The following is a 27,747-nucleotide window of genomic DNA, read 5'->3' as shown; positions in this document are numbered from 1 at the left end:
GATGAGTCTTAGTCTTAACCCAATTAGACCAATTCCAATTTGGCTAACACTCTAATTCAATTAATTCGTGATTTTCATGTACTTGAGGTTACTTTGCAAATTTCCTAACTCTCTTTCTTCTGAATTTACCATCAGGCAAATATTGTGGATGATTTTCAAGACTACAATTATGGAACAATGGAAACTTACCAGACAGAGTCTCCTAGGCGCTTATCAGGATCTAATGAGGTAATCCACTTAGGCAGCAAAAATCACCCTGTAGCTTTCAAAATATGTAATGTTTGGATGGATTTTTCTTGGAGAAGCATCTCAGTCACTGAGAACTTTGAGTTGTCATTCTTAGAGAAACAGAGTCATTAGTTCGTGAGTACTAAACATTCTGCGTTTACAGTTGATGTCAATTCAGGATTTACATGACACTTTGCGTCATGCAAATTCCATCATCACTAAACTGAATTGGCTACTATCATTTTCTGTATCGCTCCTACAGCTGAGCAAGCTTCTGTAACATCCTATGAAGAGTATTCACAGCATGATCCTTCCAAGAGAAGAATCCTCTGGTGTGAGAATTGTATCAACAGCCGATACAATTAGCTTCTTATTGCATGGGAACACTCACTGTTCATTCTGATGACAGCAAGGATTTTTAGATTTCAATAACTGTTTGAATTTTAAAATATCTTTATAATATTAATGTTAATTATGATTAAAACAATATTATTTATGCATTTGATTGTTTTCCATGAAAGTATTCCAAGATAGGTAGGCCTGATTAGGTCCTCTTAAATTTTATATTACATATATATTTTAATCATAAAATAACAATCAATAAAAATTCAGTTAATTACCATTAAATATTTTCCTCCTATTATTTATATTATTATTCAGTGAATGAGCATTAGGTAAGTGTAAGCAATTTAATTATTTTAAACTTATATTTGTCCCAATGAAATATAATTATAATACAAAAACATTCTTTAGAGTTATAAGTATTTAGGGTGTGAATAGATTTTAAATTTACCCTGTCCTAGTTGTCTTATGAGATGTTACAACAGCTCAACATGTTGACTTTCTTATCTAAATTCATTCCGGGTCTTCTACTTCAGTGCTAAGAACATGATTTCATTATAGGGGAGATGAAACTTCTTTGCAGCAGTATGTGTTCCATATTTAAGAGTACTCTTTTATGATGTTGGACTTTTTTTTACACTTAACACAGTAATGTTACAGTAATGAATTTACATGTCTTTTCATTATCATAATTTTCAATACTACTACTTATTTAGTATATATTACTCTACTATCCATATCCAGTTGGTCTTTGAGAACAAATTTGTGAATGTTCCTTATTTAATTTGAACTTGATTACAATCATAGAGCATGATAATAATGGCACTTTCTAATGGAAGAATATTTTCCATTGGTACTAATGTTTAACTGACAGGACTGAGTATCGAATTACATGGACGCATCTTTGTAACAAAGATATGCTTTACCATATTATCCAATAATATGTGAAAATTAAGCAAATATTTAGCTTTATGCTTGATTTAATTTGTTCAGATCTTACACTCTAAAGTGATCTCACTAAAGAACATATTCCCTTAAGTGAGAGTAAACACACGTGCTGACGCCGTGTGAATGTTTGCCATTGGTGGGGGAAGGTGCTTTGAAAGCAATATTTCTTTGTACATATCAGTGTATGTACAAGTATATTTCTTTCAGCGGTACTCAGCAGACTCTTCCCAGGCTCTGGTCTTGCTTGAGTAGTCAGCGCTCTTCACGTCACAAGCCATTAAGCTGTAGTCACAGATGCTTGCCTTGCTTTGCTAACAGTCAACTTCATGTTCTCCAATTCCCTGCAATTTAACTGAATAGCCAAATCCAGTTGAAGAAGGTTTCACTGAAGAGTATCTAACTGGAGAGGATTATGATGTCCAGAGAAACATTTCTGAGGATGTTCTGTATGGAAACAAAGGAATAGACGGCAGGGACTCTGATCTGCCGGTAGATGGAGATTTAGGCGAATATGATTTTTATGAATACAAGGAATATGAAGAAAGGACAACAACCTCCCCTAATGAAGAATTTGGCCCAGGTGTCCCAGCAGAAACTGATTTTACAGAAACAAGTGTAAGTCAGCATGAGGCTCTGTGCCCTGTCTGTGTCTTGGGGATGTGTCTGTGTTCATTCTGATGTGTTTTCAGGTTTAAAATGGAGTTGAGTTCTTATGTCAGTTGTGGACACTGATCATAGCTACATAGCCATGATGGATTCTTCTAGAGTGGGAGTTGACAGCTATTGTGTCTTGGGCTTTTTGTTTTTTTCGAGACAGGGTTTCTCTGTGGTTTTGGAGCCTGTCCTGGAACTAGCTCTGTAGACCAGGCTGGTCTCGAACTCACAGAGATCCGCCTGCCTCTGCCTCCAGAGTGCTGGGATTAAAGGCGTGCGCCACCACCGCCCGGCTATGTGTCTTGGGCTTTCACTGCAGTCTTCAGTTTAAAATATTATAAATAGAATTGTACCTCAAATCAAATTTCTCATTATTGATACATTTATATAATTTTGTCATTATCTTTCTGAACACTAGCTCTATTTTTTTTAGTTTAAATTACTTTCTACATTTGATTTGGTGACATTTCTAATGTCTTAGAGCATTTTTGAGGATACAAATGCATTTAAGTTTTTGTAACACAAACTGAAAGAAGTAATGATTTGTTCGTACTCAAACAGTGTGCATGTGGATTTGGCAGTATTGATATCTTTAATGCTTCTTTTGTGAAACGAACACATTTTAAAGTGTTGCTTTAAGTGTTGCTAGATGGTTAAATTATTTTTTGTTAAAAATTGAAAAATTCCTTCTTTGATTGAAAGGTATTTTGACCATTTTTTTTTATTTTTCACTTCATAGATAAATGGCCATGGTGCATATGGAGAGAAAGGGCAGAAGGGGGAACCGGCTGTGGTCGAACCTGTAAGTGTGTTTAATATGTTCAGAAATAGCTAGACTGTTTAATTTATGAACTACCATCACCAAAAGTCATTGTGTAATGCCCATGCATTTTCAATGATAATTATAATATTTCTAATTTAACACAAATAGGTGAATGGGAAAATTTTCTGAACAACAAATTTTCAGTAAAATAAAAAATGTAGACATTTATGGAGTATTGCATTTTGAAAGTAGCTGACATTTTTTCTGGTTCAATTCTCTTATTTTGAAATCCGAATTTACATATCTTTTCCTCTAGTTTCAGATGTTTGTTGGTTGAAATATCATGACTTTAGCTCTTTCATGTGTGATTTCTTAGTATGATTTTGCTGTATGATTTATATAATTACTTCATTATAAATTTACTGTTTGATCCAAATACATTATATAATAATAAAATAAACTGAATAGAAATGGACTTGGGAGAGAGATTTGTGGAGAGGCAGGTGGACTGGAATGCTAAGGAGGGGACCAGTGAGTGTGGTCAGTATGTATTATGTTCTTGTGTGAAATTACAAGATGAGAATGTTCTCTAAAACTTCATTATGTTTATTTGCATGATTGTGTGCACTCACGTGTTTATTACCCCAAATTCTTGTTCTTTTTATTTGTATTAATTCTATGAACTCTCAAGATATTGTTTCTAGAAGCAATTTTAATATCCACAATTTTCCTTGACCAGCAACTTGCGAAAAGCAATGCATAAGAAATGGGACTTGTATGCTTAACTGTTTACTTGTTATTCTTTCTGTAAACACAGAGAAATATAGTGTTCTGGAATTAAAGTGTTTAGGGTATCATTCCTTTCATTGATTCATACACCAGTTCATCCATTAACATAGAAAATGTTACTGAGCTCCTGTTTTTGTTGATTTTTCTTGTTTGTTTTATTTTGTTTTGTTAGAAATTATTGAAGTGCTAGGGAAGAGCTTGGTCAGACATTGCTGCTGCTCTCTCCACAGATGCACTTTTATCCTGTCTCTACTACATCCTTCCTCCTCCCTAATGTTAACTGTCTCAATACTTACCTGACTTTCAATTAGTTAGTAGGTTCTCTGATTGTAAGAATTATGTCTTCTATCATTTTAAATGATTCCATTTTTCCCATACAAAATATCTTAAGTGGTTTGTATAATATGAATTCAGGATTTGCTTTAAAAATCATAATGTCTAGTGTGCTCATACAGTCAGTGGAAAGGCTAAAGTTACTTGGTGATTTTTCATTGCAGGGAATGCTTGTTGAAGGACCACCCGGGCCAGCAGGACCAGCGGTATGGAAATGATTTGTAATCTTCATTTTCAAAATTACTGAATGTAACATTTCAGTCATATAGTTGACTTGTTTATATTTTAGACTGATTTGATTTTTAGAGGAAAACTGTCAAGTTCAGGATTTGGTAGACTTGACCTGTTTTTCATTTGTCTATAAAAATGATGATAAACTTTGAATTTTTTTCTTTCTTTATATATTATATTTGTGCACATGTACATGTGTCTGTGTGAGATGTGAAATTTTTGTCAAAAAATATATGACATTGTTGCTTTTAAGTGATGGCAAAAAAATATGTTGAAATGCTATCAAGCTAAATGCTTTTTTTGTTCAGCTTTCCAGCCACATTTTTGAGGTCTAGTCTTATGAACAGCCATTTCTTCAGGCGGAGCTGGGCACCAGGTTCCACAACAGCAACTTTCATTCATTCTCCCTTCCTGTTTCGCTTGGCTTCTGCTTCCACCCTGAGCACAGCCTCATAGAGGAGCAGTTGTGCTGGCTACAGAGCCGTTTCCTTTATGTCACGTTTTTACAAGAAACCAAGTAGGGCAGTTGTTTGGGAGTCAAATGTATATTTATAAAATACAAATGAAGCGCCTTTTGATTTTTAGGGGAATTCCTTTACTTGCATACTAATAAGTCAAGAAGTTGCTTCTGATCCTGTTTTTCTCTGCAGGGTCTAATGGGTCCTCCAGGTCAACAAGGCCCTTCTGGGCCCCCCGGTGACCCTGGTGATAGGGTAAGTGAGGAAGGGATGTCACGTTACTACTGTGGAGCATGTAGACTTTAATTTATCCTTCAGCTTAACATGTTGCCTTTCTTCTGTTGGGGAGAGGGGGTAAGAATTCTGCAAATTTGGTGTTGCTTAGCTTTTCAGACATGTTTAAGTGGCATAAAGAATTTCTATAGAATTCATTCAGAATTCATACAATATCATTAGTAAGCCAATTTTATTGTCAACTCCCTTATGCACACGAACAGTTAGAGTAGACTTGGTTTTTCAAATTTGACTTCAAGACTTTTGTTCTTGATCTTCCTGTAGATAGCCATTATTTTAATCCTCCTCTGTATAATTTCAGATATTTAGCTTGATGGAAATGCTTGTTTACTTATTTATTTAATGTGTGTGTGAGCAATGTGTGCACTCGTGTATCTGTCTTCACATGTTTGGGGGCACATGTGCTTGTTTACGCTGTGTGTGCGCATGAACATGTATGTCAGTGAGTGTGTACAAATAGATGCTGATGTGGTGTTTTCTCAATCTCCTCCATTTATACTTTGAACTAGTTTCTCTCGTTGAACCCAGAGCTTGCTAGCCAGCTTGGCCAAGATATTGTTTTCGTCTGCCACTTCCAATGTTCTAGAATCACAGGCCAGTAACTGACATGTTACTCAGGCATTTGTGTGGGAGCTGGATATTTGAACTCAAATCCTCATGTCTGCTTGGCAAGCACTTTACCCAATGACGTATTTCTCACAGCCCTCAATATGCTATTTATTTAACAAATCACTTTAATTGAGAGTTTGAATTGCATCCTTTACATCTAGTTATTAATTTTTATAATTTGATCCTGCATTTACTAAATAAGATTTGACTATATAAAAGTAAGTTTTCTTTTACTGATAACACAATTTTAAGTTAGTAATAACCAAACTTAATGTTAATGTTATGTTACACTTAATGATTATACTAATAAATTAACTATTGAAAAGAGGATAATTAATGTATCATGAATATAAACATAGGCAACATTTAATATTATATATTGAATAGATATTGCCTAAGTGTCTATTAAATAATACTTATTCAAATTTTGTCTAGTTAATTCTGTTTTCAACTGTAGGAGCCTAAACTATCACTTTTTCATGACACTGATACCCTTCCAGAATATAAAGTTGGTTTAAGATGTAAACCAACTTTGAACATAATTAGCATTTTAGTTTGATTGTTCATTAGTAACCATGCAATATTTGAGTTCTTTGCAACTAGTACAATATGATAAAATACTGTGTATATGTGTGCACATAAAGGATATTATTAGATTCAGAATGGGTGGTGCATACACAGCAATTTCAGATTCTTGGCCATAATGTACTGCACTAATTGCTTGCTTTTCTTTGTTTCCTTATTAGGGCCCTCCAGGACGTCCTGGCTTACCAGGGGCTGATGGTCTACCTGGACCACCTGGAACCATGCTCATGTTACCAGTACGTTTTAGAAAGTGTTTTATTAAGATAATTTGATATCTTCTAATTATGTAACCAAAAAAATACTGTAATTGAATAATTTGAGTAGAAACATTTCTGTAATGTGGGAATACGGGCAATCAAGAGCCCTTGAAAGTAGGGGCATTTTAATGAATAGAACTCTAGTAAATAAATATCTATCTCTACACTAACCCAGTTTTAATTGTCCAATAATTCTTCATTTGGTGAAATTTGCATAATCTTTCTGACATGGTAAATCCTTATTTATGGATTAACAATAGGCTATTTAACACATTAGTGTATGTTTTCCCCTAGTATTGACTACCATTGACGCTTTTTGAAGAAACTTTTAGTGTCATCATTACTCAAAAGTTATTTTATCTTAATATTGAGTCCCTTGTAAATTAATTATTTGCCACACAGCTCTGAAAAATGTTTTTATTAGGTTTAGTATAATAAAATTCAAAGAAATAATTATGTGGAGTGGAAAATTGACTCAAACAGACTATCAAGTTAAAAAATAAGATAGCATTTAAGAATTTTATGTAGTAATAATAGTATTAATAATGTCTGATTATGGGTAGATGAAAAAGACATTTATATTTTCTTTGTCTTCTTGAAAATTTTAAAAGCTTTGGTCACCAGAAGAGAACTACAGGTATAAATTTTACTGAATCTAATATACTTGGAAATCTTATGGATGAATTGATAGAGTGGGTAGCGTTTCCATTGATTAAATAAAGAATGACATTTTTAAAAAGAATATCAAAAATATAATATTTGAAATTGGCAAGTGATTTTTAGTTCTTTGAAAATGACAAAATGTATTATACATAACTGTGTGTGAGTTAGAGGAAGAATTGCACTCTCTTACACACATTTGTGTGTGTGTGTTTGTAAGTTTATATGTGTGTGTCATTATGAAGTGTCTTTGGACTTCTATAAATATTAAACTTTTAATTAACTTTTAGTCTATGGTTAAAGAACCTAATTCCATAAGTTTGTCAAAGGCTAATTTTGAGTTTGCATTATCCTTTCATAGTTCCGCTATGGGGGCGACAGCTCCAAAGGACCAGTCGTCTCTGCACAGGAAGCTCAAGCTCAGGCGATTCTTCAGCAGGCTCGGGTGAGAGATGTTAAATACATGATCTCGTGACTTATCAAAGATGGTTTGTAGATCCATGGAACAGTGTTTCTAAACATCACATGGATTTAAATGAAAAAATACTAAAAGTATATTAATCTTTACAGTAGTGATATTTACTAGTTTAATATTAAACAAATGACCTCTGTATTCCCACAGGTAATTCTGACAGTATTCTTGTTTTAAACAGAATATTAAGAGATCAATATCTATGTTCCTTCTCTTACACATCTTGATTTATTTCTACTAAGGTGTGAGCCAATGATTATGGCAATAACTCTGAGAACAGAGTATGAAAGAAGTATATTTATAAAACAGATAATTATTTTGTTTTTTTTTAGCTTTATACTGTTAGCTTTATAGCTAGTAGGTTGTGCATATGAAAATTCAAACAATAGCAAGGAAAAAATCAGAAGTCATTTTATGCCTTCTCATATGTTGATATTCTTCTGGTTATAATCAAAGAAGAAAGTAAATGTGGGATTTAGGATTGTTACGAATATGTTAACTTATCTGAATCATGTCTAAGGTAACTTTTTATTCACCCTCATATTATACATATGGTTAAATACTGAATATGTAAGTAAAAGTATTAATTCATTTTTAATATTTATGTCTTTAAGACTATTATTCATCTCAAAAGCTTATTATTTGATTATGTGATGTTGAATTATGATAAGAATATGTGTAAATTAGTTAAAGTCATACATGTCTGTTAAAATATTTATAATAACTCGTTATTTCTATATTTTCTTAAAAATTGCATTGTTTTCATTGTTTTGAAAACATAAGGCAATCATTTGAAGTTAAAAACACTTTGAGGCTGTAAACTTTGTTTAGTCCTCTTTTTCTTCTTTTTGCTGATTGATCATTTCTCTGAGGCATAATTGCCTGAACCCCACATTCCCTCCCTTCCAATTTCTCCACTAGCTCTACCATCACTGTCTTGTACTTTCGGGTGTTCATTTTGTAAACCCACTAAGTTCATTTAGTGTTGACAGTCTGATGCCTGTCAGCCCATCTCCTTGAGCATGGGTCACTCGGTTGGGCCATTTCCTTGAAGAAAGCTGTCAGTGAACTCCCTAGTCCACGCTTCAGTTTTGTTTGGCTTGATTTTGTGCAGGTTTTTAGCACACTGTTAATTTAGCTCTCAGTTCGTATGTGCAACTGTCCTGTTGTGCCCAGAAATCTCTGCGCCATCCATGTTTTCTGTCTCCTAATACCCTTCTGCCTCTTCTGCCTTGGTCTCTGAGTGAGGAGAGGTGTGCTATGGATGTCTCCTTTACAGCTGACCGCTCTTCAATCCCTCATTCTCTGCACACTGTCAAGTTGTGTGTCTCTGTGTTAATCGCAAAAAGAAGCTCCTCAAACGAGGGTTGAGAGAGTCACTTATGCTCACTAATACCATCACTATGATATAATAATGTCTTTACAGTCAGTACAACAAACTCGTTCAACATCTATCAAGTATTTTTTCTTTGTGATCTGTGTTTCAGCTTTTCAAGTATCCTAATTTAACATTTCTGTTATCATGTCTAAAGATAATGCATCCCATCTGTCTACTATGTTAGTTATGTACTACATAAGAAAATCACGTCAAATGACTCTTGTGTTACCATATATACTAAGCAAGTGTTTCTGGTGTGCTTTATCTTCTAGATTGCTCTGAGAGGCCCACCTGGCCCAATGGGTCTAACTGGAAGACCAGGTCCTGTGGTAGGTTACATAAAATATATGTTAGAAATTTCCTACTAATATGACTTCCCACATCATCTTCCAAATCCTCTTCATACCTCAGGCTAGCAAACCTATTATACATGACTGATAGTGATTCCTTTTTAAAAAATTCTGAGTTTAATTTTTAATAATTCTAATCAGAAGATTTTATGAAAGCTCTCATCAAATTAGAGAGAATAAAACATATAGTAAAGTCACATATCTGTTAATCAAACCATATTTATAATTTATTTTCATTCTACTTAATTATTAAAATGCAATTTTACATTTAAATTCTTGAAAGTTAATTATATATTAGAGTTTTCACTAAGGTGAATTTGAAATCTTTGATAATTATTGCACATTTTAAATGGTTCATTTTAATTGAAAATAACTTTTTATACAATATATTTTGATTATAGTTTCTCTTCTTCAACTCTTCCCAGATTTTTCTTTTCCTTTTATTTTCATTATTTTAAGACAGTACTTAAATTTAGATATATTTTGTCTGTATTCCTCCTCTTTCCTCAGTTGGGAAGAACAAAATCAAAGTATCTTTTTTTTGCAGATGGTAAGGTAGTATATATAAGTGACACCAGAAACTCCATCAGAAAACTCTGACAAGTGGCAAAAACTTTCAGCAGCGTAACTGGAATGAAAATTAAACTCACACAAAACAGCAGCCCTCTTATATACAAATGAAAAATGGACTGAGAAAGAAATAAGGGAAACATTATCTTCACAGTAAGAAGACAAAAGAAGATAGGAAGATGTCCCATGTTCAGAGATTAGTAGGAATAATAAGCAAACATGGCAATCAAAATAGACAGATTGATTAATGGAATTGAATTAAAGACTCAGATATATATCCATCTATGGACTACCAATTTCTGATAAAGAAGCCAGAAATTCACCCAGAAAAAAAGACAGCATAGCATACTCAGTATATATTCTTCTAATTACAATTGAATTATAATAATCATTGAGAATAATAGTATGGCAGCTAGTTTTATTCATAAATTTTATGCATACCCTTGTTATAATTCAAATTTGCAACCCCAGGTATTCAAGAGGCCGTGGTAAGTAGATTGGATGCTCATTATTTCCTGGGGTTATAGAACAAGATGAGACTAGTTTAGCTATGCAAGAAGATTCTGTCTCAAAATGAAAGAGTTAGGGAGCCTGGAAAGATGGCTCAGTGGCTAAGAGTATTTGCTATTCTTCCAAAATTTCCCAGTCTTGTTCCCAGAGCACATTGGGTTTGATCAACAGCTCAAGTTTCAGGGTATCCAACTATTACTTCTTACCTCCTGGTGTACCTGGTTACATGCGTGCATATGCACACACAGACACATGCATAGCGATGAAAGAAAAGTAAATACTTTAAAAACAAAAGCATTAGCAAGAGCTGGAGATGTTGATCAGAACTACTGCTTGTCCAGCATGTATGAGGCCCTGTACTGTAAAGACTAAATAAACTACTAAATACATCAATATATCAAAATAAAAGTGAAGATGTTATTAATTTTCATGAATTTATAATTCCTTTAACTTTAAATTTATATGCTACATAAATTTTGGAATATACTCCTCTGTGAAATGTTCAGATTACATATTCAAGAGAATTTCAATTATATACATATTGAACAGATTATCAAATTCCATCACTTATTGTTCTGCTTTTCCAAACACAAGAAATAAAAAATTCAGTGAGTCACTTAAGAAGAAATGAATTTTATTTGCATGTTAGTGATACAAATGTACAAACTCATCGGGAAAATGTAACATCTTACCACATTTTGGGATAGAAAGGAGGGTGGAAAGGATATTCCTGTTCATGTTTTTTCCCATCATTTAAGTGAATATTTTGGTTAAGGGCAGGAGAATGTAACTACAATCTTTTGAGCAAGTTATGCATATATACAGAGGATAACACAGTCAACTAATTAAGAATAAACTGACCACTCTGCAATTCTATTCAGTTTAATGATTGATAATATAATTTAATGCAGAATCTTCATTTTTACAGGAAATAAGTTGCAAGAGTTTTTTCTTAGAAGTTTTGAAGTGAACTTTATAAATTAAAAAAGTTAAAAATATGTTTGACTTAACATCTTAGCTTTCCTGTGAGACATATAGGAGTTACTTTGCTCCAAAACCACTAGGGAGTTCTCAAAAGTTGCTTTTCGGTTTAGCAAATTTTCACTGTTTCTTTTATTTTGATGTAACTCAGTTTAATAGATTGTATACTGATTTCAATAAATCAGAATACTTGTGAACATATTAAGTAAACTATGACAGCCATATTAATTTTTAATATTCTAAAGCTTTAGATAGTATGGATGACCTAGTATATATTCTTAAATTACACAACTCCTTTATAAAGCAATTAATTTTCCCTTTCCAGTTAGTCTACCAGGCCTTTATTTTACTATTTAAATTATATCAACATTTGTAAACATTATTTGTTATAATGGTTTATTTTTATGAGGAAAACTCAAAATGATATGAGGAAAATGCATCATCATTATTTCACAATAATTATAATGATAACAGTAGCATCTTTCCGAAGTAGTTTATTACTGTTAAATATAAGGCATGAGAAATATAGGTCTATAAAAGAATCAAGTTTCCAAAATCCTTACTGTGTGAATGAACTCAGAACTCGCCTGACTCTGACTCCGTGAACATGCACTGCCAAAATACTACTTTGCAGTTCACTGGTTACTCATACCTTGTTTATCAGGCAATGTTTGTCATGGTAAAATATTTAAAGAAAATTTCAGTGTGACTTAAAAGAAGGCAGCTGTTCATCTGTGAATGGAAAGTAGTGCTTTATATGCAGTTTAAATGGCATGCACTATATATGCCTTCGAGAGACACACTAGCGCAGGTCTTGAACAGCTCACTGCATTAGTAAGATCAAACTGACTAACAAAACACGTTCATTTGTTTTGAGTGAACGTAGTGAATTAAAGAGTTTAACTGACATAAATTAATGGTTTTCTGTTTTACTTTTCTCATCAGGGGGGTCCTGGTTCAGCTGGAGCCAAAGGTGAGAGTGGAGATCCTGGTCCGCAGGTAAGAAGCGATAATTTGCCTTCTTCTTTTGCTTTTTTTTAATCATCTATGTTTATATAGTAAGACAGTTGAAATGCTAAGAGTAAAGAATGCATTTATGCTACCTTTCAGCCCAAAACATGGCTTTTATTGACTATATTCCAGATAGTTTGTTGGCTTTCTATTAGTTTTCTACTTAAACAACATTTAAATTGTGGACCTAGCAGGTTTGTAAATAGATGGCATTTTCATGAGGCTATTGGATAGAGAGCCAATTGCACCTGTGTTACTCTCCTTCTTCCTGGAGCCTGTAGTTCTGCAGAGAGTAAACTTAGAATGTTGTCTCATGAAGGCTGCCTAACTGGGGCTAGTGTGTAAAATTGAAAGAAAGAAAGAAAGAAAGAAAGAAAGAAAGAAAGGAAGGAAGGAAGGAAGGAAGGAAGGAAGGAAGGAAGAAAGAAAGAAAAAATATCAAGTGAGGTAGTTCAGTCATATTTATTCCCAGCTCCTCTTTCTGTTATGACCCATGCCCACCCCCACCCTCCTACTTCCCCAACCTGATTCTTCTATCTATGTATCTATCTATGTATCTATCTATGTATCTATGTATCTATCTATCTATTTATTACTTTTTATTTTTTAAACACACCATTTACTCCAGTTTGGGCTGTTCATATACTCATGGGCATGGGTCATCTGCTGGAACATGGTTGAGCTAATAGGAGCTATACTTTTGAAGAAAACCGACTCTACTTTCCCACAACGTCCTCAGTTAAGAGTGATGGTCACTTCATCCTAGCATGTTGATTGCTTGATTGTGTACAGGCAACCACATTGGCTACGAGTTCATTCATGAGTGCAACATTATATCATGTCCAAAAGACACCAAACAATTTCCTAATATTGGCCCTTTGCACTTAGAACCTTGTTTAACCCACGGATACCTGGAAACTAGTGGTCTATTCTTTATCATGAAATTTTGTACATTTTCCAGAAAAAAATATATTAAGTAAAATTATACCTTAAAATTATCTTCTATTATTAGCTCTTTTGATACAGGAAAAGGTCTCATGTTCATACTTGAGTACATCAATACTACATTTATTTTCTTGTTGATAAATAGTCCATTTTGTAGACACTACAACTTTTGGGGACATAGCCCAAAGAAAATTGGTAACAATATTTAACTAGCTCACAATATGGTAGCCTTGCTTTGAATGCTTAGTTAGCATTTCTATACAGGCATGCACCACCACTAGCCGTCATCTTTTACTTTGAGACCAGCCTTGTCCTCTGAGTGAATTCCAGAATAGCCAAGTCTACACAGAGAAACCTTGTCTCAATAAACAAAACAAAATCAAAAACGGAAACAAACTAAATGAACAAAACAACAACAACAACAACAATAACAAAACATTACTTTGGAATGGAAGGAAAACACTGACTGATTCACTGGGAACTTTAAGAAAGTATTAAAATACATAGAAATCCTGGAAGTTTATTGTTTCGTGAAGTTTGTAAAGCTATATGTGTACAGCTTTTTCCCGAATTTATGAGTCTGAATGTGTGTGATGACAGGGTTTTAGGTCATACAGTCTCTCTTGATTCTTAAAGTTCAAAGAGGTAGGTGATGTCAAAGGGGATACTTTTCATTAAAGACCGTCCATATTGCACAGCTGGAGAGATGGCTCAGCAGTTAAGCACATTACTTTCAGAAGTCCCAGGTTCGGTTGCCAGCACCACGTGGCTGCTAACAACCACCTGTAACTCCCGTTCTAGAGCCCCAGATGCCTTCTTCTGAAGTCCACAGGCTCATGTGTATGCACGTGGAGGATTGCAGCTCATGCATATGCATGAAAGCGGTTTGTAGACTCATGCATATGCATGTACCCTTACATACACCTGGTCACTTACTCATAGAATAAAATTAGTTAATTAAGGAAACAAAATATAGTAGCAATTGTGTTGGAATACATTTTCTTCCATCCTGGCAAGATTCATGATAGACTCCTCTCCGATGGTTTCTTTAACCTATAATCTTTGACTTCCAGTTATTAAACGGTCTTATCCTTACAGTTCCAGAAAAAACACTTTTACCCGTCATTTTGCAAGTGCATATTTCCAGTTAGAAAATAATCATCCCTGACTGTGCGGATGGCTGAAGAGTCATGCGCCAGGCACTGTGCACGGTTGCACAAGGATATGCTTACTTATAGCGGATTTAGTTGAACACTTTAACGGATAATAATGTTATAGGAGATTTCACTGTGCCTCAGAGGTGATTAAACCCAATGTGTTCAGTGGATTGAGAGTTGAGTCATCTAGGAGGAGACATTTAAATAATGAAAGGAAAGGTGATTGGAAAAGGCTTGGAAAGAGAACAAAATGCCAGTGTTGATGGAGCCCAGTGATTGCTATGTAGAACCATCTCCTGAGAAGGAAATGAGTAATTGATCATAAAGGCTTAAAAGTATATCGTTATATTTCTTTTGTTTGGATGTATTCACATCTTCATAAAACATTATGCAATATAGTCATATAGTTCTTTTTTTTTAATGAAAACCACTTAAGAAATATTGCTTTTATGACCTGCTTTGTCAAAATTTTATATTGGAAAGATTTTATTGTGCTTAAATATTTACAGAAGAACATAGGGTACATCTGTTTCTAAAACCATCTCTTTTGACTTTATGGATCAAGATTTCTGCAATGTGATGTAAATGTTTTCCTATAGGGTCCTCGAGGTGTCCAAGGTCCACCTGGTCCAACAGGAAAGCCTGGAAAGAGGGTATGGCTATTTTTCCTTTTGTATCTTGAGTTGTAACTTCAGCCATCAGTTAATGTTTGTACTTACTGTTATTAGATTGCCTTTGCTTAACTTTGCTTTGGGCATTTTCAGGGCCGTCCAGGTGCGGATGGAGGACGAGGCATGCCAGGAGAACCTGGGTCTAAGGTCAGGACTTTATACCTCCGTATGCACATCGTTTATGCCACTTTATCCTTAGTAGTATCACAGTTTAATATAAAATTTCTTGATATGAAGTGAACTTGACATTAAAGTTAGAGTCCTATTCCAGAATGAGAATCTGATGGTAATACGATTGCAATTTTACAGGGAGACCGAGGATTTGATGGACTTCCGGGTCTGCCGGGTGACAAGGGTCATAGGGTAAGATAAAGTTATGGTTTTACATTTTAGGTATGATAGAAATCTTAGATGCTTAGGTAGTACTGGTATACTTTTGAGAATCAGGAGAAACAATAACACAGACATTGGTGACTCCATTTGGTAAATTTTTACATCTAAAGGATATTGAGAACATGCGGATAAAACTTTGTAGGCAGAACCAACGTTTTTTTCACTGTTTGTAGACATTTCAAATATTCTTTATGTACAAAAAAAATAGAATCTCTATGTTTACAGGTATGATAAAGATCACATTAATAGAAGATTTGGAGAATATTATTTCTTGAGTGTTGCCACATTCTTTGCGTCTTGTCTGTAGAAGTAACTCAGATGAGGATGCCTGCAGGCATCCTGGCAACTATTTCTTTGTGATGTACACTTGCACACTTCAGTGCAACAGCTATTAACTGTAAGGCTAAAGAAATCAGTGTGCTAAATAGTAACAGCTCAATATGTTCTTCGTTTTTTTAAATGGCAAGTTGGGGAGACAGTTTTTTTCCCCTCTTCTTTATATAAGTTTGGTTATTTATATGTTTCTTTACCAAAATGAAGAATAAACCTAGGACTATATTTAGGTAAATTGCAGAGTAAAAAAAAAAAACTTAATCTTATAGTCTCCTAACAAAATAAGTGGTGTATGCCTAACACATGCTAAGATGTACATATAATTGTGCTTTGTGAAAGAAATCCAAAATCCCTTTCAGTCTTTGTGAGTTGTGCTGATTTAATATGGAATATTCCAAAAATTTAGAAATAAATGTTTTGAACAACAAAGTTCACTCATTCTTAAGACAATCATTAACCAAAATACTTTTCTTAATGAATCACTTCAATACTGTCTGAAATTATTTTACCTACATTCACTTTAAATTACTTTTATTAAAACTTGCTAAACATTTTTCTACCATATTATCTTGTAAAGCTGATTAGTTTAAAATTTTACCAATCTGGACGTTACTCTAAGAAATGTAAGGGCAACGTATATTGTCCTGGACAACTGTCCATTTTCACCTGGTTGTGCTGACCGTCGCATGTATTTTAAACAATAACCTTCTTTCTCATTTATCCTGTTTATGTTTACTCCTTAGGGGGAGAGAGGCCCACAAGGTCCTCCAGGCCTTCCTGGTGATGATGGAATGAGGGTATACTAAGATTTTACTTCTTTTAAGCCCTGTTTACAGTTAGAACACAGATGACAACATGCTTCTGAAATGATACCGCTTTAAAAGGAATTCCTCCCCTTTTGTGAATGATAGGGAGAAGATGGCGAGATCGGGCCCCGGGGTCTTCCAGGTGAAGCTGTAAGCAACTGTTTTCTTTATTTTTAAATAGCAGTCTCATCTTTGAGAAACAGGGGTTGGTATTACTTATTTGGGCAATACTAACCTGAGTGAACATAGCCTTTTACACAAGTTAGCCAAATAATTTTCATATTTAAAAGTTAAGTGTATACAGCTGCCCTTCTGTTATAAAGAAAATCTTTGTCAATAAAAATAAATGTGGAATATAACATCTTGTGGGCCACAAACCTTATTACTTAGTTTTTATTGCAGATAAAAATAATTCTTCAAATACTACCCGTAACTTCAAAATTATTTTTTTGTGGGTAAATTAATCTTGTCAGAAGCAAGATACTAAGATATCATGTACTAAACACAAGATTTTATGACTTCTCTCCAGTCAATGTCGATAATAAGGAAACTTAACTGGGGGGATGTAGGCAAAGCCAGACAGGAAAACAAAACAAAACAAAACAGACTTGAAAATCTTTCCTAACCTCAGCTGTCTTTTGCCACTATAAAGCTTGCCAGGTCAACTACAGTCACGTAAGCAGGCAAAGGAATTATCACCCTAACTTTTCTAAAGCTCGAAAAGAATATTCAGCAGAAGGGGAAAGGAAGATGATGTGAATGTAAATGTTCATAGCTTGAAATTCCTCTATCTAGAAAATGGTTCTATGATCTGCTAGGATAGATACCAGCTGTTTGCTAGTAAATGAACGCTCTCCCAAGGTGAAATTTGTATAAAATAAAATGAATGAGATTCTGACCTTTTCTGTTTGTTTAATCTGTGTGATCATAACAACCAAATTGAATGTGCTAATCAAATTAGAAAATGACATAAAATATCTTACTAAAATCATTTAACTATTTTGTCTTTTAAAAACATTACTAGTGATGCATCTGTAGATGTTTTGGATCCAAGAAAGTGTCTCCAGTAACCACTGTTATCTACTTTGCTTTTTGTGTCTGTACAAACATACAATATTTCTATTACATAAGATGGTATGCTGAACATTTATTTCGTTGTTCTGAGAGAAGACGAATAAATATTTTAATACATATTTTATATTAAAATTTTTCAGCAAAAGAGGCTTGTTTTGAAGACCTCTCTTATGCAAGCTTTCTCTTTTTCTTTTATTCCTTCTAGGGTCCACGAGGCTTGCTGGGACCACGAGGAACCCCAGGACCTCCTGGGCAACCTGTATGTATTCCTGGGAGCAATCTGGGTTCTGTAGTAGAAAACTTGCTGCCAAATATTCTATAGGACTTTTGTATAAAATTGAGTACAGAATCTAGTTAACTGTCTTGCTGTACTGTAAGTTCTGTGGATGCTACCTGTCAGGGTAACTGATCATTCTCTCTGTACTTGCTCTTTCCTCTGTTTCAGTAGATCTTTCAGTTTCATGCTGAATCCCTAGCATCCAGTGGAAAATGATGCTAGATTGTTTTCAGGGTGGACATGGATGGGAGAGTACAGACCTTCCATAATTTTTGTTAAATACTAAATTCTATTTCTGTTTATTCTTACAAGAATCATAAATCACTACAGGCTACTGGCTATTCTTTATATTTTCCATTTTAATACCTAAATTTTTAACCTATTTTGTTCTTCATTGAAGGGTATTGCAGGTATAGATGGCCCCCAAGGACCAAAAGGAAACATGGTATGAAGTTAAGATCTTTAAACTCATGTCAGTCGCTTTTTGTTTAAAATTAAAGAAAATCTTACACATTGCTAAATATATTTTCCAAACTTCTTCAGTGAAAACTGATTTGTGGATGATTTTCAATAACTAGAATTAAAAAAGAAAACCCTGTAATGCAAAAGCCTTATTAAATACTTTATTTCTTCCTATACAGGGTCCACAAGGGGAGCCTGGACCACCAGGTCAACAAGGGAATCCAGGACCTCAGGTAACTCTAATCCACTATTTTCTTCCTGGGAGATGATAGGCTGAGATGCTATTGTTTTAAATAAAAGTTGTAGCGTCAGAATGTTTTGTGTTGCACCCATTATGCAACCATGACAGCTTTTACTTTTAAGAAAAAAAAAGGGACTCATAAGCATTTACAGGATGCCATAGTAAAAATCCACAGATGCAGAAGGTTCTGGATAGAATTGCATTAAAAGCTCTTTGCAAAAAAAAGCTTGTACAAAACTCCTCACAGTGCTCTGAAGCTCTCTGTGCAGTGCAAAAGGAGGGGGGCGGGAGACAGAGTGAGAGAGAAAGTGTGTGTGTGTGTGTGTGTGTGTGTGAGAGAGAGAGAGAGAGAGAGAGAGAGAGAGAGAGAGAGAGAGAGAGAGTGAATGAGAGAGAGTGTGTGTGTGTGTATGAGAGCGAGAGCGAGAGCGAGAGCGAGAGCGAGAGCGAGAGAGAGAGAGAGAGAGAGAGAGAGAGAGAGAGAGGGAGAGGGGGTGGGTACTGGTGAACCAGTCCATGTGCTTTAGATTTTATCCTCTGGTGTGAAGATGTGTGTGTCCTTATGAAATGATTCCTAACCTGAAATAAATTCTTTTATACTAGGGTCTTCCTGGTCCGCAAGGCCCTATTGGTCCTCCGGGGGAAAAAGTAAGTTGTATTATTTTTAAAATCTCTGGTAATCTAGTATGTACCCGCAACGCTCAGCGGGTGTTAGTTCTGCTCCTCTGGATATCTCCTTACATAGTATTTTATCAAAGCAGTACAGTAACCTGAAGTATAGCATAAATGTTGGACTCTCTGAACATGGCGAACAATGAGGGCTGATGAGACGCCAAAGACAATGGCACGTGGTTTTGATCCTACGCAATCTGCTGGCTTGGTGGGAGCCTAGCCAGTTTGGATGTTCACCTTCCTAGATATGGACGGAGGGGGGAGGACCTAGGACTTACCACAGGACAGGGAACCCTGACTGCTCTTTGGACTGGAGAGGGAGGGGGAGAGGAGTGGGGGGAAGGGGAGAGGGGTGGGAGGAGGGGGAGAAGAGTGGGAGGAGGGGGAGAAGAGTGGGAGGAGGGGGAGGGAAATGGGAGCCTGGGAGGAGGTGGAAATTTGTTTTTTTTTTTCTTTCTTTACTGTCCTTTTATCAATAAAAAAAAATTCCTTTACACACTTTAAGATGTAAATTAAAAGAATGTAGGGTTACTAGATTTTACCAGATTGCAATATTATTAAAAAATGGTGATTTCAGACACTGAGATGAGTGTGTGTTTTCGCTTTTTTTTGGTTCATCTTTACTTTATCATTATTGAAAAACGATAGTTTGACTCAAAGTATGCAGACTGTGAGCTTCCATACTGATAGAACTAGGCATTCTGAATGGATGCTGTGGAACCTCACTTTAATTTTACATTTTCAGTATCCAACGTATGTAATGTGCTTCTCTATCTCCAAAACAAAACATAACTAGAAAAACAGTTAATATAATCTTCATGTCTGGTTAATTATGGTATGTGATACTTTCATTTACTTCCAATATATTTTAATAAAATAATTTGAACCACTTATTTTTATTTCCTCGAGTGACACATGGACATGCTAGTTTTCGCACATCCTCATTAACACATGTCTCTCTTGTTTCTTGTTATTGACCATTCCTCTCGAGGTTCATCATGCTCATACTTAGTGTTTCCTGTTCTTGGCTGCTTTTGTTTTGACAGCTTATTGGTAATTTTCACAAATCTCTTTCCTTTTCCTTTGTTTTTTCAAGACAAGGTTTCTCTGTGTAGCCCTGGATGTCCTGGAACCCACTTTTTGAGATTAAAGGCATGAGACACCACCACCATTATTTTTTCCTTTTTTCTTTGTGACAGGACCTCACCATGTCACTCTGTCTGACCTGAAACTCTGTATAGTCCTGGTTGGCTTCTAACTCACTGTTACCTGCCTGCTTCTGCCTCCTGAGTGCTGAGAGTAAAGGGGTGCACCACCACACTTGTGCAATTTGTACCCTCCTTTCTTAAGGGATTATTGAATTGCTCTATTTATGTGGATACCTTGCAGTATAGTAGTGGTGCTGAAAATACAGCATGAGATTTAGATACATCCCGAAGATTATCTTAAGCCATTTATTTAGCCAAGCAGTATATCATTGAGCAGCACTCTCCTTCTTGGGTCTTTATTTTAGATCAGTGACTTTTAAAATTTATTACTTTTATCTTTTATCTAGCACTTCATAAACATCCCTTGTTCATTATAAATTACATTGAAATATGTTCCTATTACATTTTCAACAGAACTTTATTATGTGTTCCTTGGACTGTTAAGAGAAGTTTTCTCCTTGGGAGAATGGGTGTGTTTGAATTCCTGTTGCTGAGCCCCAACTAAGATATATGGTTTGGCTCATTGCAGCTATTGTTCACATGTAATCCAGGATTTTCTCTGTTCTGAGCATATCTTCTTGGAAAATTCTAAGACAGTCAGGCTTTTCCCATCAGAATAATAATAAATTCAAATGACAAATATATAAAAATTATATATGGCATGTACTTAATATTTTGTCTCTATCTGGCAGTATTTTATTTACTTCTCTTCTGTTATTCTGTCTAAAACACTTCTTACTTTAAACTTGGTGAATAAGAACTCTCATGTATAATTTAACATTCAGATGTGATTTATTCGCATTAGATGTTTTAATCTCTAGGAACTTTCATATAAAGTTATTATAGCTTATGTTTTATTCTATTTCTAATAAAGGTTACTACTGGTTTGCAGTGATAAACTACCTCTGCTATTTATTCTGACATTTTTGACAAGTAGAACATTTACTGTGATTTAATATGTGAGTTCAGAGTTCATATTACTCACATGTTAATTGATTTACAGAAAACAAACGATGTGTCTGCATGAGCTCAGTGAGAAATACCAAGACACAAAGTAAATGTCTGTTAAAGTCAGTGACTTTGAAGACTTCAATGTGTATCTAGATGCATTCAGACTCTGATTCTGTCATGGAATAGCAGATGTTGGTATTTCCCAGGACTCACTGAGACAAAGTGGATAATGCATATAAATTGCTTCACATCGTACACAGAAGCACTTCATAAATTTTAACTTTTATTAAAATATGAAACATATGACATTCATTCATCTTTATTTCCACCTCACCAGGGACAACACAGGGAGTTAAGGATGCAGATAAAACATTCTGTTGTCAGGAAACCTCCATTCAAAAGGAGATGGATTGAATTCAGTTTCATTAAAAAATCATCTTATTTTGCCAGAGTTTTAACATTTCTGGTATTTTCTCAAATATATATCAATGGCAAAGGTTCATGCAGCATTGCTTGCCAAGTCATTGGCACCTCTGCTGGTAATAGTAATGAATCGATTTATTCTTTGCTGGTTTGTTTTGAAGAAACAAGACTAATGTCTTGAAAATAAAGAATAATTTAAGTGACGTGCAAAATATTTCAAATAAATATTTAGTATTTTCTGGTAATAGCTGTAGAATATGGTAGGAATGCAGATTGGTGAAAGAAATTGAAATTTTAAGGCTTTCCAAAAGGTAATTTAGGGTATAAAAACGTTTCTAAAAAGGCTATTTTTTTCTGCTTTTTGGTCCACATGATTTAATTGGTGCTTTCCTATGAAGTTCTGTAGGTCAAGTCAACATGAGTGCAATGCTTATGGTCAGTAGCCTCTAATAATATAAATACTGGAAGCTGTGTTGGAGACTGGGATGCACTGATGACGTTCCTCTGTTAACTATTTTCCTGTCCTGGCTAGTTAAATGAACTGCAAGCAGTACTGCCTTGCCATTGATATATTTAATGTTCCCATTAGAATGCCTAATTTTCTCCTAAGAATGAATATAATTGTAATGTTTGTCTTTACAGTGTTTTAAATTTATCAATGATGGAGTGACATGAAATTAGACACTCTCAGGACAGAAAAAACTAGAGTGACCCATTGGGCAGCTCCAAGTTAGTTTTATGTTAGATGTGTATTAATTTATGCACCTCGCTCATAAACGTAGACGTATATAACTCCAGGACTTAATAACCGACACAGAAACCTCACACATTTACAAGAACTGTTTCAGAATCTGATACTCCACCACTAGAACTCCAAACTGTATCCATGACTATTAATGATAGTACGATCTAAGAAACTCCTTAGGCAGACGGCTACATCATGATGTGACCAGTACAAACAGCACATATACCCATCTAGTTGACATAGGCCAGTGACCTGATGCAGCAGCCTCTTGTCTGATGGAAGAGATGTATATGGGGCTGGCAATATGAGAATAATGTTTTATAGTAAACTTATTCTTCAGTAAGTAGAAGAGTTGGACTCTAAAATAAAACACTTAGTATAGTAAACATGGTAGTTATTATTGTACTCATTCATAGCCATAATCAAGTCACATAGTATATATAGTTATGTATGTACTACCCTTATAAAACCAATCGCACAATGCATTTGTGTGTATCACTACAAATACCCTGGAAATAAGTTTTTGCCTCTGATTTTACAAGGACAGCATCAGGAATTTTTCATCTTTATTTTAATCCTATGGGGCTACAATTGTATATTCAGTCCATTATTTACCAAGCGTTCCATAGAGCTTATGGCTGCACCTTACTTAGGTGTCAATATAGTGTTGTCAATGGAGTATCCAAAGCTTTGCGTTTCTCATCTTCGTTATTTGCATTTTTGCTCTGTTAACACCAGTTTATTGTACCAGTTAAAAACTAATGCGTCAACTTGAACAAGGAAAAATTTAGAATGGCTAAGCTGACTAAACGTAGCATATTTTATGTCTTTTGACATCTGTTGACTTTGCTTTTCATTTGTTTTAATAGAATGTTATCAAGTATTTAGAACACCTTCTGCATGTCTTACATACAGAAGCCACCGTCTCAAGTTCACACTGTGCTTGCTGTGCTGTGCTGATATACACAATGTAGAGCCTTTCATAATTAACTTTCTTTTAAACCGAATTCTCTCCTCTTTTTGATTAGGGTCCACAAGGAAAGCCAGGGCTTGCGGGGCTTCCCGGTGCTGATGGGCCTCCCGTAAGTCAATGCTGTCTCTCTCCCCATTGACATTTCCATATGCAGTCTTAGCAAATAAATTTTACCAGATTCTTGGAAATGATTACATGTAGGCAGTAAAAAGAAGGAATTGATCCAGTAATTATGCATTGGTTTTTTTTATAATGCAATATCATTTCTTTATGTCAGTTTTGTTGAGAACTCTTCAATAAAATCACCGTAGCCTCTAAAGTCATCCACACTCTGAACACCAGTACCTGCACAAATCGCTCGTTCCTAATTCCACATGCTCCTCTCTGCCAACTAATTCAGACTGCTTTTATTTCCAGTGATTGCGATGTTTAATAAACAGACACTAAGTGCAGTGAATGAGCTCATCCACTTTTTAACTTACCCCTCGGAGTCTGACAGTTAGGATTTTTATTGCTGTGATCAAACAGCATGATCAAAAGTAACCTGGGGAGTAATGGGATTACTTACTTCCAGGTAACATCACTTAGGAAAATCAGGACAAGAACTCAAGCAGGGCAGGGACATAGGAAAGAAATTATGCAGAGGGCCTGGAGGAGTTCTGAGCATGTCTTGCCTCGCCTGCTTTCCAGGCTTGGCACCACACACAATGGGCTGGGCTCTTCCAATCACCAATCCAGAAAATGCCACACAGGATTATTTATAGCCTTGTCTGGTTGGACCATTTTTTCAGCTGAGATGTCCTCTTCACAAAGGAGTCTAGCTTGTGTAAGTCGACCTAAAACCAGACAGCAGAGAGGCCAGGTCACATACACGGCATTTGTTAATTTCTTCACCTAATATCCACAAACATTCTTTAGACATTAGATATCCCTCAGCCTCTAGAAATGTAGAAAAATCTGTTTTCAACCTTCATTTTAAAATTATTATTGATATTTTCTCTTGAAATTTATTTAAATTTGTGATGAGCAAGAAAAAAATTATTGTGCTATTTCTATATTCAGCTATAGAATATATTTGTAATAAAACTATACATTTTTATTTATGGAATCTCAATTGTATAATAATGTGATTAGTGTCTTTGATCCTTCTATGTATTTCCAACACGTGCTACCTGCTACCATTTGAAGATTCATGTATACATCATCCCTTTATTTACATACAGAATATAAATCATATGTAACTTGCTGTGTGTGAGAATTTGAAGCTGAATTGCTAATAGCAGGATATAATACTTTGTGTGCTTTCCCCAAATTCTTTGAAAATGATTCCATATTTAATGAAGCATGTACCCGTCAAATCTAATCTTATGTTTTTCTCTAACAGGCAGTTTCCAATATTCCTGAAAGTCATGAAACTTGTACAATTCTCCAATAATTAAAAAAATAAAGCAGGCGATCTCAGACGTTTTTAGAAAAATGGGGAAGAATTTAACAAGATTAACAGACACAATCAATACTACATCTTCACCAGTGTGTTTGTTTGCTCCATGTAGGGTCACCCTGGAAAAGAAGGCCAGTCAGGAGAAAAGGGGGCCCTGGTAGGTACCAAGCATCTGTCTGAAGAGCCTGTCAATTATAAGGTCTTGTCAATATAAGTATTTTGTTATAACCAACAGGTATACCCAGGAAATAGAATTTATCATCATTTTTGTATAAATAATTCTCATGGCGGTAGATCTGCATGCTTTATATTTAGTGTAGATATATTAATTATGATGATAAATTACTTAATATTTATACATTATTTATGTAAATATTAAATTTTTGCCTACTACCTAAAATCATTATTTTCAGTATGTGAATGAGTAATATTGTCACTGTACCACATAGTTAAGTCACAATGGATCTTTTTCAGGGTCCTCCTGGTCCACAGGGACCTATTGGCTATCCTGGTCCCCGGGGCGTAAAGGTAAACCCTAAATTATTTGCACATTATTTCATTTCAAGGTGCAGTATCATTGTCTTTTAATGTTTTTATTTTATTCCATAGGGTGCAGATGGTGTCAGAGGTCTCAAGGGATCTAAAGGAGAAAAGGTAAAATATGATTTTTAGGTGATTTTGATATCCTAGCATCCAGCATATCAAATTAAAGTGCATTCAACACTTATTTTTCTACTTGAAATACACAGATCAATTACTTACTAGCCAGACATTGCAAGTATAAGTTTGTCACCAAGGCCCTAAAAATAGATGCAAAAGAATGTCAAGTTAGCCACAAATACCCCTTTAATTATATGTGTCTAACTTGATCAAATCACAGGTTCATCTGTCTGCATGGTTGGCTATGGCGTGGGGACAACTTCTAGTTATAACAGGGTTCAGTCACTTTTTTCTGTACTAAAATCCTTGAGATGCTGAACTGAAGTTAATAGAAAATATAACTTTTATTTGTTACTGTGAAAAAGAAGTTGTATGTGATGCTGCATGGTAGCAATGCTATTATTGGGAGGAAATAAAATTAAAGCCAAACAGAGGTAGAGAAATGCAGGCAACTCAGTCTGTGGAAGGCTCTGGCTCCTTAATAAGTCTTTTGGAGACTGCCTGTCTTTTTCCTAAAGAACAATGCTTTTTTAATTTATTTGGACATTCCTAAATCCTTCAAAGATAAACTTTCAGTGCTAAGAAGCTACTTCTGATGATCAGGATTAGACTAATTCATACTATAATTGCATAACTTTTCAAACACAAAGTGTAAACACAGGCGTTTTATTAGCAGTTTGGTTGAGGTAAGTGTGGTTCTTTATTTTAATAGTAACACTGCATTGGTTTAAAGGGAATGATTTATTTTTCAATCATAATATTATGAGTGATCATTGAATGCATTTGGTATTAGGTAAGGTTAGATAACTAAACATAAATTATTATTCCTACTAAAATCTATTTGGTAGAGAAAATAGTCCTGGGAGATACTAAAGGCGTGCAAGATATTAATTGTATGCTTGAAAATAATGTGTTGCACTTTCAATTAAATTAGCTACTTTGAAGATAACCCTAATTCATCTTGATCATCATTGGATGAACATGGCTCAAAATCTTTCTGTTGTGACAGGGTGGCAGTGGAGGCCTGACAGTGCTGAACTTAAATTTCTGTATTGTATGTTATCTATGCTTTGACATATGTACACGTTCATGTTAAACATTTATTTACCAATTCAATTTTCCTACTGGATTATTACGTGGACAATATTTAAAAGAAAGGTGTTTAGTTGAGGTGCCATGTGGTAAGTTTCTGGAGGGAGAATTCATTTCAAAGTGACAGACAGATAATTCTGAATGAGGAGACGCAAATGAGAAAACATTTCTGCAAATAAATGTAGCGCAGTTCTGCATTGAAACACCAAGCGATTATTGGTTACTTTGAGTTGTGTTTAGTCTAAGAAGAAGCAATAGATACAATGAAAAATCATTAGAAGTTTGAATCAGAGTGCAAATTCTGTATGCCGACAACTAAGGTAATTGAGTCAAAGGGAAACTTACAGTTTTAAGCTTCACTTTTAAATCTAAATCGTTAAATGCTCTGCCTTTGTTTCTAATTAATAGAAAATAAACCTTAATTTTGAGAATTATTGGTAAATGAATGAGAGTTTTTAAATAGAATTATTCTCCTTTACACCATGTTGCCATGAAATTGAGTATACATTCCTTTTTTTCAAAAATATAAAATTAGGTTATACAGCCCGTGATATATCAAAAGGAGACAGGTTGTTAAAGATCAGTATAGCTCAGCAGTAGATGCTTTCTGAGAATGCACAAGTAAGTGAGTGAAATCCATAACCTCAAACACCTGAAAGTAAATAAAACACCCTTCTTACTCTGTAATGGTGTTTATGCTTATGAAATGGCGAAAGAGGAAGTTAGCACGCTGACATTAAGGCTCTCTGCTTTTAATTTCATGGCTGCCCCTCCATCTTCCACTATGAAAACCAAATAAA

The 27,747-nt window shown here is 34.8% G+C and overlaps 1 protein-coding gene across 3 annotated transcripts in view; it reads left to right on the top strand.

Moving 5' to 3' along the window:
• Col11a1 (collagen type XI alpha 1 chain) overlaps positions 1-27,747 on the top strand; it is a 165,462-nt gene that overhangs the window by 58,184 nt on the left and 79,531 nt on the right. For all 3 annotated transcript variants that reach the window (XM_075981554.1, XM_075981552.1, XM_075981553.1), the window contains 22 exons: positions 136-228; positions 1,879-2,133; positions 2,912-2,974; positions 4,222-4,263; positions 4,939-5,001; positions 6,396-6,470; positions 7,513-7,596; positions 9,274-9,330; positions 12,358-12,411; positions 15,125-15,178; positions 15,290-15,343; positions 15,506-15,559; positions 16,666-16,719; positions 16,834-16,878; positions 18,008-18,061; positions 18,480-18,524; positions 18,721-18,774; positions 19,386-19,430; positions 23,810-23,863; positions 25,308-25,352; positions 25,670-25,723; positions 25,805-25,849. In XM_075981554.1, the coding sequence (XP_075837669.1) occupies positions 136-228; positions 1,879-2,133; positions 2,912-2,974; positions 4,222-4,263; positions 4,939-5,001; positions 6,396-6,470; positions 7,513-7,596; positions 9,274-9,330; positions 12,358-12,411; positions 15,125-15,178; positions 15,290-15,343; positions 15,506-15,559; positions 16,666-16,719; positions 16,834-16,878; positions 18,008-18,061; positions 18,480-18,524; positions 18,721-18,774; positions 19,386-19,430; positions 23,810-23,863; positions 25,308-25,352; positions 25,670-25,723; positions 25,805-25,849 (1,443 nt within the window). The remainder of the gene's footprint in view (positions 1-135; positions 229-1,878; positions 2,134-2,911; positions 2,975-4,221; positions 4,264-4,938; positions 5,002-6,395; positions 6,471-7,512; positions 7,597-9,273; positions 9,331-12,357; positions 12,412-15,124; positions 15,179-15,289; positions 15,344-15,505; positions 15,560-16,665; positions 16,720-16,833; positions 16,879-18,007; positions 18,062-18,479; positions 18,525-18,720; positions 18,775-19,385; positions 19,431-23,809; positions 23,864-25,307; positions 25,353-25,669; positions 25,724-25,804; positions 25,850-27,747) is intronic.

Source organism: Microtus pennsylvanicus, chromosome 7, assembly GCF_037038515.1.
Source record: "Microtus pennsylvanicus isolate mMicPen1 chromosome 7, mMicPen1.hap1, whole genome shotgun sequence".
In the NCBI taxonomy this organism is placed as follows: Eukaryota; Metazoa; Chordata; class Mammalia; order Rodentia; family Cricetidae; genus Microtus; species Microtus pennsylvanicus.
The sequence above is the reverse complement of the archived record's forward strand: the minus strand, read 5'-3'. Positions and strand labels throughout refer to the sequence as shown.